At 40.1% G+C, this 12,576-nt stretch overlaps 1 protein-coding gene across 1 annotated transcript in view; it reads right to left on the reverse strand.

The window, feature by feature from the left end:
- The window catches only part of LOC125760461 (pyrokinin-1 receptor-like), a 37,916-nt gene continuing 25,340 nt past the window's right edge, over window positions 1-12,576 (reverse strand). Inside the window, exons 2-7 of the mRNA XM_049420621.1 lie at window positions 11,052-11,636; window positions 4,962-5,127; window positions 4,751-4,883; window positions 4,022-4,229; window positions 3,595-3,809; window positions 1-847 (exon numbers count right to left, since the gene is read on the reverse strand). Coding sequence (XP_049276578.1) covers window positions 125-847; window positions 3,595-3,809; window positions 4,022-4,229; window positions 4,751-4,883; window positions 4,962-5,127; window positions 11,052-11,463 — 1,857 coding nt within the window. The 5' untranslated portion in view covers window positions 11,464-11,636 and the 3' untranslated portion in view covers window positions 1-124. The remainder of the gene's footprint in view (window positions 848-3,594; window positions 3,810-4,021; window positions 4,230-4,750; window positions 4,884-4,961; window positions 5,128-11,051; window positions 11,637-12,576) is intronic.

Here is a 12,576-nt window from a genome sequence, read left to right on the forward strand (position 1 = left end):
TCCTCCTTTTGTACACCGTACTTTCTTTGGGGTTTGAGGTCATCGAGACACTCTCTCTCTCTCTCGCTTCGCTGAGTTATTGGAGTTTTTGTTTGTACTGTTGCAGTTTATTAGGTCCTTCCACCTAGCGTATTTCACTGTTTACTTCACCCATAAAGCGTGCTAACTCTGCACTACTAAATTCATCCTCATCGAACTCCTTCAGGCTCGAGTTGCTGATCGTGTTGGTGTCGACACTGTCGCAACTGTTTCGCTTACGGTACGCCTTTCGTCGTTCGCTGACTCCATCCGTACCCGCGCCATTACCAACCGGTACTGCATGCGATTTGCACGGCGTACCGGTGGGAGACTTGCTGAACGCTAGTACCTTCTTCGTGCCTCGTCGAAGCTTTTCAGCGATCGTTGATAAACGGCCGCTCGGGGGTTCGTGCGTTTCGAGTGGATTGCCACTGTGCCGTAGTGAACCGTTCGAGCTACGGCTTAGCTTTCCATTGCTGCTGACGTTAGTGCCGGTAGTCGATTGGCTACTGCTGATCGAGATGCAGTGTGAATCGGCACGGGTGTAGGTTGGTCGGATTGATATAGGTGGCATTGTGCTACGGTTCGATCGATCGTTCGTTAGCAGCGTTAGGGTCGATTCCTGCTGGTGCTGGCTTTCGGTGGTACCATTTGCCGGTTGCTTGCCGGCACCGATCGGAATGCCGGTACCGATGCATGCCATGTTGTTGGAGTGAACCTTAAACGAACCACCACCGGTAACGCCGTACCGCGAGACGGCACTGTACGTATGCTGTTGGCCATCAGATTTGTTTCGATTCTCACCACAGAAGCTCATCTTAAGGGTGTGCTGGAAGGAAGGGAAAGAATAGAAAAAAAGTATTACACGATGTGAAAAGCACTTTTCAAATATGCCACCATGGATGGAGAAAGTTTTCTTTAAAGTCTAGAAGAAATCGTCTTAGGAAGTGGTTTATTTTACATATTCCTCATAAAACTTTTAACTGTGCGATGTAACATTCGGCTGGAAGTGTACGGAATGATAAAGTTTCACCGTCGTTCTCCAGCTGGTAACACGCAACCGGCAATCGTTTATCACAACTTTCTCCCGTCATGGGTGCCTTATCAAATGGATGAATGACGGTGACGTTCGATGGGCAATTCAATACGAAATGCCCCCCCACCCCCCCCCCCCCCCCCCCTTATAAACAGGGTGCGCAGCATTACACCATTAACAACGACTGGAGATCCTCGGAAATTGATTCTCGCCACACAATCAATTGACCAGATTTGCGCTACCGAGAAACGATTTACGTTGTGCTTACGTCCGATAAAACTGTCCACTGCCTCAGCGTGATTTATACACAATTTTTGTTATCAAACTATCCACTAAGCCGGGAAATTCCGGAAAGCAGCAGAACCAGACTGTTCAAAAATACGAAACCTCTGGTACCAACTGTCGTGTGTTGTGCGTTGCGACATAGGGCGAACTGGAGAAAAGTAGCACAATCAGCACGATTCAGATATGGAGGAAGATTGTGGGGGTCGCTTGTAGAGGAAGATTGTGGGGGTGCGGATAAAGGTAAAGAAAAGTTGTTGGACGATTTCAATTTATGCAAAGCATTGTATCGACTTTAGCCAGATTCATGTCGTCCTGTTTAGATCCTTTTCCTATCCGAAATTTTTCGTGGTTTGGCAAGCACATAAATATTTTGTTCGGAGGAATGTAATGTATTTACAAATAATACCTAAGAAAAGGAGTAAGATTTACTGCAGGGACTGTTAAAAAAAAATTCTTTGTTATATATTCTGTCTTTGATCTCAGTATGACATGTACATAGAGTATGTACATACGTGCCAGTGATCGTTCATAAAAGTGTGACCTAGTGGCGGAGTGGATCAAAGGCCGTCAAAAGGATTTTACTGTCCAGGGTACCCCAAAGGTAAAATGTGTAGTATGAATAAAAGAAAAGTGTAATAAACTTATTGATATCAATAAGAACCCAACCATTCATACAGTAAACGGAGATAGTTGAAGATTTGGTGTTTAACACGTTAACCGCCAACCGTCAGATCCTAGGAACTTTCCGTTCTGGCCACATCAGTCGCTAGGGACTGACATCGAACGAAATTTCAGCCGAAGTGTCGTGAACTGAAAGTGTCGCGAAGTAATTAAACTAGACCCAGGAAAATGGATTCCTTAGTCATATCAAATGGATTAATCGTACCTCGCAACAAAAGTGTCTAGTCGTAACTTCGTAAGAGTTCCCGTTAAACTGATAAAAGAATGTGATCCCATGCGCTGTTGCTTATCTTGATCCTTGATTATGCTTGATCCTCCATGCTGATTCCTTAATTTACCTCATGGCAGTATCTACATCGAACAGGAAATTTTGACAATCATGTGGACGTAAAGGGATATTCGTTCAAGGTGTGTCTTACAAGAGCTAGTAGACCTTCCCAAGGAATGCCTACCAAAATAATGATTTTACTAGACAAAAGAGTATGTAAGGACTCCTTCAATGATCTATGTTTGAAGCAGACAACTGCTAATGATGTTAACAATTTTAAATGGAAGAGTCCCCATGGTTGATTACCGTGAAGTCGCTCAACTCTCATACTTAAATAAGACAAAATCTTATATTCTCGCTCAACATTTTGCTTAAGCTTGGGAAGTTGATGTGTACTAAACTGAAATCAAATATATAAGGGTATTCCATTTTAAACTGGGATGATAATTTCTCGAAAACTTGGCAACTTTGAGGGAGTGAGGTTTGAGAAAAGACCTTAACCAACATCCTCTTTGAAGTTTGGGAGTTTAACCCAGTTTAATGCAGCTGTTCGTAACAATTTCGTATGATCCGACAAAGGACCTTCACCTGCAGATGCCCGATTGGGATGTTACTTTAAGGCACTTTCATGTTTTTCATGCGTTCTAAAGTAAATTGCTCAAACGTCGCCAGAATCTAGCTTTTCGCGAAGGGGGAACTGTGCTTACATTCGGCCGTTTTCAAACTAGTGCAACGGGAAACAGTGGAAGCCTGCTGGCAGAGTTATGCCAATCAAGTGACGATATCTTATTTTGTTCCTCACAACAACTTGCTCAGCTTACGTTAACCAGTCAATATTTTAATCAACTTGTCCAGATTTGATTTTGGAATGGATTTGTTTCGGAGGACGCTAAACGTTGATTAAAGTCCGCATTTCTTTTGATTGATACAATGCATGACGCGATCATTTACAATCAATGAGCAACTTTAAGAAATTGTGTTTGAAACTTGCATCACTTAAGTTTAGTTAATGGAATACAAATACAAAATTTGTGATCACCTTCAAATGGTTTCCTATTTTCCGTTTAGTTTTGGTTTAAACTCTTATGTCTAATATATAGTTCGTTGTTAGGAAAGGAAAGAAGAGATAATTAAAGATTCACCGAATTAAGATCCAATCGCGTATCGAACTATTGTATCGAACGGCCTCAGGAAAGCCGGTATTATGCTGTTTGATGTTGTTTCATTATCAGTGGGCTAAATTCTTGCAATTGTTTCGTTCGCCTATAAGCCCAAAACAGTCTAGAACGCTAATGTGTTTCCTTACCCGGGACGCGTCACGGAACTTGTGGCTCATGATGTTGTACAGCAGCGGATTAATGCAGGTGGACAGGAAGTACAGTATGCCGGAAATGTAGTTTAGCACCATGTACACCTTGTAGAAGAACACGCTCTCCGTTTTGGTGAAAACCCCGTACACTGCCATCAGACGTTGCGCATGGAATGGAGCCCAGCAGATGAAAAACGTTGCAACAACTGCCACTACCATGTCCAAGTGTTTGGGGAGTAGGTTTTTTTCCCCCATTTGTTTGGAGATGGAGAAAAGGAAGAAAAAAAAAACACACACAACCATTTATGAACTTACCGTGTCAGTATCGGTCAAAAAACGATTAGGATGGTTGGATACATTTCAGGGGAACAATTAACATTTGCCTGGGGGAGGGTTAGTATGCAAACTATAGTGTTTCTTCTACCTAACATTCGAATCACCCTGCTCTGAGCGCTGACACCTCGGGGCGGAGTAGTGTAATCGGATGACGCCCGTTTTACGCCCTGCAGCAGTTTGCTCTTCCGGAGCTTAATTCCAATTAGCACGTACAGCACCGCTATAAGCGTCATCGGGCCGACAAAGAACAGGAAGCTGGATACCTCGAACGCGTGCACAAAGTGTTCATCTTTGATCTGGCGGAAGATGTAAGTAGGTGGAATGGATTTAGTAGTTCAATTAAAACTTTAAAAAAAGATGCAATTAATTGTGTGGTAATTGTCCTAAATAATGGAAATAAGTCTTTGGTGGTTTTTGAAAGGTGTTTTGTTAAAGAAAGATACAAAACCACATTTAAATTGAACTTTGTAGATAACAGTGAACATTTAATTAGTAATTGTTATACTGGGAACCTAGTAATTGTTATACTGGGAAACTAGTAATTGTTATACTAGGTCCGGGTATTTTTTAAAGGATATTTTGCACATGAATTCGTTTGAAGCCTCCCAATTAAGCTAATTAAAATCGGTCCATTGCTTGTTTCTTCTTCGATTCGTCTGTTAGAACGCAATCTCAGATTCCTTGTACGGCATACATTCTTTGTGGGCGAGCAGGTCCTTTCTTGTGGTGAAAATTGTATGTTTCATTGGAAATCAATCGTAACCAAATCATTATTCGTTGCAGCTTTTGCTTGCCATCTACCCAACAGTGCACTTACCGTACATTGGCGTGAGTCACCGTATTCCACGATACCGAACTGGAGTGCTTGCGGTGTGGCCAACCCGAACGCTACCAGCCAGATGACGATCACGAACTTTATCGCTCTCGACAGCTTGGACATGGTGTGTGATCTGTGAGGGAAAGTATATTCACCGGAAGCAATAATGCAACGATCGACTTCGCCCGGGACATTTGGGGAAGCTTCTTACCGGAATGGATGACAGATGGCGATGTACCGTTCGACGGTGAAGGACGTGATGGTGAGCACCGTCGCATTGGCGGCTGTTTCCGACAGCAGTCCCGTAATGATGCAAGCTATCTGGTTGAAGGGATAGGCAAACGGATTCCAGGTACCGTACAGCTCCTGAGGCATTCCTGGGAATGAGTAGCAAACTTTGATTAAAATGAGGCCTGACACGCATGGCATTTCTAGCACTTTACAGAGAAACTAAAAGGATATACAATTAATATTTCAATTTTTATATAACATCATTGATAAATTAATGTTTCCCATGAGTGTTGGCACCGGACAATCACTTCCAATCAGGGAAAGTTGTCAGACAGTAAAATTTCGAATAAAATCCATTCTTCGTTTGGTGCGAGAATGGAGTGAGTTATGAATTGGATACCATCGAAGATATATTCATAAGCTGTTCCCTCTAGACGCGTGTTCCGCTTGATGAAGCATTTGTGGCATTTTGTTCGACAGCATGTGTGCACATTCTCTGCTGTCCATAGTTGTAGCTGTGGCATCGTGCCGGTACATCGTCAATCGTACATCGTACAAGAGAATTGGAATGTTCAAACCGGCGTAATATCACCCACAGGGCGGGGGGGAAAGGAAATACGGTATTGTAATACACATCCTTTCCTTACCCATATTGGGGCATGAAACAACTCGCACTAAGGGTGAATTCGACCTTTAATATCTTTCATCCATCATGCTATCCCGGTTCACCGGTTCACCCCTTTTTGCCGTGGGTCATTGATGATCGTAAACCAGTTGCCAGCACGGACACGATTGCTAAGAAACGGTAAACTAACCGACCGGTTGCGGTTGGTCCGGAAACAGAGAGGCCATCTCTTTCACCGGTAGGCGGGAACACGGAAAGGGCAGACGGATTTGGCTTTTCCGCTGCTCAAGTGCAATGGAAAACCATTCGCCCGTAGCAACTTGGCCCCCCGGAAGCATCTGGCCAGTGTCTGATAAAGTCAAGACGATTTTATTACATTACGTTACTAGCGTGAATTAACGATCGATCGGTGGGGGGGTCCGCCGGAGGTTAGAAACATTGACGATGATGTCTTGGATTTTTTGGACGATTGAAGAAAAGGGAATACAAGAAGGTGTGGATGGGAAGGTAATGGTAGAAATTTCATGACCGTATTTTGTTGACCGCTAGTGGTGGGCGTGCTTGGGATTTCATATCCGCTTCAGGTGATGCCATCTTCCAATGGCTGACCGTTTGATGAGATTGTTCAACTTTTGCTTGCCTCTACCATGGTTACACTAATTGATCCTATTTTTAAATGGAAAAATTAACCACGAGAAAAATGGATTTTTTTTCCAAACAACATTTCAAAAGGTTGGCCCATAGAGTAGTAATTATTATCAGTTTACGATCATGATAAGTGCGAACGTAAGGGGTGATAAGTGTTTTGTAATGGTTGTAACAGAGCTTGAGACATAACTTCAAGAAACATTGGAAGGGAAAAGATCTAACATTTTCGGAGTGCTGTGTATCAGACGATCAAATGATTGGGCAAAATCATTTGATTTGGATTTGGATGGAGAAGATTTCTACAAGATTTACATTCGATATGCCCGCCTCAATAGTTCCTGGGATCAGTTCAGCACTTCAGTATCGACGCAAAGTAACCTTATGAGTATGATATTTGAAGAAACCAGTCCCTTTGGCCCAATCATGAAAACAAGAGTTTGTTAGGTCGCTAGAAGGATCAGTTTAAACCAGGGATTTGCACACTTATCACGAAAAGGGCCCCGTAGGAAAAAGATCCTTGTACTGCGGGCCAGATATCCGAAACATTTTTAAGTTTCACAAGAATTTCGTGGTATTATAAAACCACAGTTAACATATACTTTTAAATTATCCAAACTGTACCGGTTGTACTATTACTCAAATGTCTTTCCATTGTAAAGTTCCATGTCAGTACTTTTCCAAACGTTTTATAGTTTGCTCCCCACCCCAACAAAGTCTCACATAAAGCCGTTAGAATAACTCAAGAATATATAAAAAATATGGTTATACAATAAGGACTTCTGAAACAAAACTTTTGTAAAACTCTCTTATGTTCAACATCAGTTTCATGCTACCGTTAAACGATTCGGCAAAAGAATTCCGTTTTTAGGTGAGAGTTTTTCGCTGAAAAAATATCTTAAACTCAAATGCTTCTATGCCACTTCGCGAGGAACTAAATTTAGTCAGCTTTGAAACTCACCAAGAATTAATTGAATGGAAAATATTGTTAAAATTATTTGATCGATATTACACAATTGCTGTTGACGTTGATTTACACGTCCCATTACATCGGGTGACGAGGAGATCTTGTGTTTTTATCGAACATTCCCAACATATTCTCTAGGGTCGGATAAAATCAACTGACCGATTGGACTTTGCCGAACCCTGGGTTAAACGATTGACAAGCCGTAAACGAGGGCTAAACTCGTTGTCAAAATTGCACCTAAACCGTACCGGTTTCCCAATACGTAGAATTGATTATCCGGATATGGGTATATCAGGCCATTAGGGTAATATAGTAAAAACCCGAACACCGATGACGATTGGGTGCGAAATAAACATGAAGCCACTTTTTTTTACAAATAAATCACTTTCGTTTTGATTTAAAAGGACACATCCTGAATAGCCTTCAAGGGGTTCGTTGAATTTCAACGAAATTCTGGGGACCATTATCTTTAAAGATTTTCCTCTTTGAAGAAAAAGCTGTGCAACAAAACTTTCGGCATTCCCAACAAAGTTGCAAGTGGTGTGAATAATGAAACACACTGTGGTATCAAAATGGTGGATGTATTTTAAGTCTCCCTTGAACTAGCAAACTTGTTCATTTGAAAATTTCAATATTCAAGTAAAATTCTTTTACAATTACTTATAAAAAAATATTGGAAATAAAAAAATATCGTTAACAAAATACGACACATTTTATTAAAAAATAAAGTGTGCTATTTTGCAACAATAAAGTGAACCCCAATAAAGTGATATGACATATCTTGCATAATAAATGAACCATTTATCTACCAAAAACCTTTCCCAACGCAACCAAACGATGTATGAAATTGCATCCGTACACGCTACAGTGGCATATGTTGACAGAATTTCCCGAAATTTACTAAGGCAATGACAGAGCAAAAAGCGCCTTGTTCTGTGCTGGTTATGGCATCTTTGAACCTTTTTGTGGGTGCAACTTATGTTGCAATGCAGTTTATTCACGATTACCTCCTCTTGCCTCTCTCTCTCTCTCTCTCGCTTAGTATCTTTTCATTTCCCCCTGTCGTAATATGCACATCCAATGCTTATGTCAGGTATCGTTGCATTTTTATACACTTTTGCGCTAGATGCACAATCGAGCTTTAGTGCTCCAGATGTTCCCAAAGGGACACAAGCGTGGAGCGTGATATTTGGCTGTCCATATGTGCAAATCATACACAAATATGAACTACCCAGCAAAGTGAATACCGTTGTAGAATGTTTAAACTTTTCAACTCCCTCTTGGTATTTCCATCCTCTGTGTGAGACAAGCGTGGCGCAACGTTTGGAAAATAAATGTCAAAAAAAAGAAAGCTAGTGGAAGAATATTTAAGCAAAATATTTAAACGTTTTTTTGTACTTGGTTTTACTCTCGCCCCTTTTGACCCTAGGCAGGTGTCGCTCAGGTTGTGCGGAAACAATTTGGACGTTGAATTCTTACCACACGAAGGGATAGATCGTAGACGTGACCTTGCGGTAGTTTAAATGTGTTTTAATACGTGCCAGTTGGTAGAATGTTTAAGCGATGAATGTTTGTTTCTTTGGTCGGTGCTATGATACTTACGGGGTGTGGACAGTACGGTTCATGGCACATGCATATAGATTGGATTTTCATTGAAATCGTCGAAAAAAGGATAATGGTGATCTGGACAATAGCGTTTAACCTTATTTCCTATTCATAGATTTCTTCGTGTGGTTTCAATAAGGAAATGTGAAGTAGGGTGTGAAGACTCTGTTCCAAATTTGCATCTAATGAATCTTAAGAAATTCATATACTCATAAGAATCTATTACAATAATTTGAGCAAATTATTCCAAGAAGAAAGAAACGCATGATTGGTATATCTTTTAAGTTCTTCGTTTTTAGTAATAAAATTGATTGAAGAAACAAATCTTACAAAAGACGAATCAAACAAGAGGGAGTTTAAGAAAAAGATGTACCCTTTTAATCAGTGTCTTTCTACCTTAAATAACAAAAATTCTAATAAAAGCCACTGAAGCCGCAAGAATGAGCTCATAAGAATCTACTACAATAATTTGAGCTAATTATTCCAAGAAGAAAGAAACGCATGATTGGTATATCTTTTAAGTTCTTCGTTTTTAGTAATAAAACTGATTGAAGAAACAAATCTTACAAAAGACGAATCAAACAAGAGGGAGTTTAAGAAAAAAGATGTACCCTTTTAATCAGTGTCTTTCTACGTTAATACAAAAATTCTAATAAAAGCCACTGAAGCCGCAAGAATGAGCTCATAAGAATCTATTACAATAATTTGAGCAAATTATTCCAAGAAGAAAGAAACGCATGATTGGTATATCTTTTAAGTTCTTCGTTTTTAGTAATAAAATTGATTGAAGAAACAAATCTTACAAAAGACTGGTCAAACAAGAGGGAGTTTAAAAAAAAAGATGTACCCTTTTAATCAGTGTCTTTCTACCTTAATACAAAAATTCTAATAAAAGCCACTGAAGCCGCAAGAATGAGCTCATAAGAATCTATTACAATAATTTGAGCAAATTATTCCAAGAAGAAAGAAACGCATGATTGGTATATCTTTTAAGTTCTTCGTTTTTAGTAATAAAATTGATTGAAGAAACAAATCTTACAAAAGACGAATCAAACAAGAGGGAGTTTAAGAAAAAAGATGTACCCTTTTAATCAGTGTCTTTCTACCTTAATACAAAAATTCTAATAAAAGCCACTGAATCCGCTCGAATGAGCATAATGGGCAGACATCAAACACTTACTTTGAAGATGTCGACAGTGAACTCAATTATTCAGTACGACAAATGTTGTTTCCAACCGGCTGGAAGTTTGTTACCACTTGTAACCACATCATGTGGGAGGTGTATGAAATTGGCCAAACCGTTGAAGTATTTATATGCCTTAGCCTTCTTAAAATTAATGTGATTAAGGTTGAATGGACACATATTTCGACATGGGTGTAAATCGAAGGACTGCCTTTGGGCAATACTTTCAAGGTGCTTAAAATAATGTCAAGCAGATGTTTCACAGCACAGTGTCGGAAGATATTTTACCAATCTAAATCGAGCTGATGGAGGTAATCGTTTTCTTGCTGAAGGAGAAACCACAATCGGCAAGGTGGGGGAAATGTGGTGATTACTAATTTATCGGAAAGGAATGTCAATTATCTGAGGGTAATGTACTGTTTAATAGTAAACAACATATTTAGCTCTATTAATTTGGGGTTTTGCAATATGCTTGAAATAGCTTGATGAGAGCGTTTTAAGATCTAACCTTATTTCTATCACCTTTTGTGACAAATAGCACTCGTGTATTGTGTAAATGTGGTTTAGTATAAAAGTGATGTATGACAATGTTTTACCAGCATAAACACTTGTACCATCTTCCTTACTTTAATCGTTGTTGTTCCCACCGAGGTGATATTTGAGACCGAAAGACTTATTTAGACAGCCAGCTTATCTAGCACCATCATGCTACTTTTGCTTTCAAAATTGGAATTATCTCCAAACGCAAAGAACTTCTTCCCAGGGTGTAATGAGCTCTGGAAATGTGTATCCCGAAAGACGAAACATTCCAAGTTAAATCCCGCTCGTAAGCAAAGCTTTGTAAGCATTTTTAGCCGGCCCATCCAAAAAGCGCCTTGACAGATTCCACCTCATTAGCATCGACCATGAAATGAGAAACATCCCTAGCAACCGATGCGCATCTCCATCCCCAAATGCCCAAACGGTGCCCAGGTGCTGGGTTGACGCTCCTGGGGAGCAGTAAATCAGATTACCGCGTTTGACGACAACACGCCACCGAACTTACCGAACAGTAGCAGCAAAAAATCCGACACGGCCAAATTAAACAGATAGTAGTTGGTGGCGGTGTGCATCGATTTATTCTTCGCTATCACAATGCAGATGGACAGGTTGCCGACAATGCCGGCGACAAAGATGAAGCAGTAGAAGATCGTTATCGGCAGCAGGATGCAGATCGGGTCCGTCGCGTAACCCTGCGATTCGCCTGCGTGCCCAGTTACACTTTCGTTCGCGTACAGATACTGCGGTTGGTACTGCTGGTGGTGGTGTGGATGTTGCGACTGGTGCTGCTGCTGCTGCTGCTGATACTGTGAGGTACGGTGTCCACTGAGCACATCGACCGGTAATCCCTCACCGGTGCTGTTGGTGATGATGGCCGCGATTAGGCTGCTGCCGGCTGTCTGGGTAAGCTCCATCATGTTTGGTAACTCCCCTGGGAGAGTTGGGTAAGGGATCGAATCAGGTGGCACCGGTTGGGACCGTACGGTTTTTTAGCGTTGCTGTGCCATGGTTGAGCGATCAAAAGGATCTGCACCGGTGTCGCGAGTACAAGGACGATTAAATGCGCGTGCGAGCGAGTTGAGATGGAAATCTGCAAAAAAAGAATCGTACAAATAAAAAGTATTAAACATTGAATTGATGAAGAGGGGAATTAGGGTTAGGGCTTGTTAAAAAAATTTAATATTTTATTTAACATTAATTAGAAAATAGGAAAACTTAAATGAAATTTCACTAATCAATCCGTAGCAAGGATTGATTCTGTTGCTACGGATGTATAAAGTCAAGGAATGTTTCAAATGACAGATGAATATCTCTGGAGCTTGTAGAGTCACAAAAGAGATGAGAACATATAAAAACGAAGTTATAGGATATTATGGAAAATAAAAAGAGAAATTGGTCTGCTCTCAATAGCAAAATTGTGGTATTGATATGCTATACATACAGACAATTTATTCTGTACTAAATTCCATACTAAATTGTTTATTGAAGCTCGAAAAATCGCTAATGTTTGGGATTATTTATAAGAAAAACTTTCCCATTTATTGGATGGCTATCGTGTCCATTTGAAGGTATACTCGTTCCAGAGTTAGTAAAAAATATATTCTGGATTCTTTAAAAAATACGTTTTCTACAGCTTATTCTGAGCACTGCGAAATCGAATTTGCGCTGCTCACTGGTGTTTCATCACAAAAATATCGGAATTAAAAAAATTAAAAATATTATGAAACAACACAACAAATCTGACCCTTGACATAGCGAAATTTGAACTTTCATGATGATTTGATGACAAAATAACAAACGTATAAAGATGTAAAAGCAAGATTTGATTGAAATTTTTCACTATTTTACCCCAAAAAATTCTTTAATAAATAAAAATAAATGTAAAACTGTAAGACAAGTATTAGTGAATCTGTGTATCAATTTGAAAACATTGATTACTATTATCTATTGTCTATAATTTTGTTATGGGTTTTTCGCCGTTTCGCCAGATGTTATTGAAACCTTGAGTTTCAAGAAAATGGTAAAAAAAA

Source organism: Anopheles funestus, chromosome 2RL, assembly GCF_943734845.2.
Source record: "Anopheles funestus chromosome 2RL, idAnoFuneDA-416_04, whole genome shotgun sequence".
NCBI classification, from domain to species: Eukaryota; Metazoa; Arthropoda; class Insecta; order Diptera; family Culicidae; genus Anopheles; species Anopheles funestus.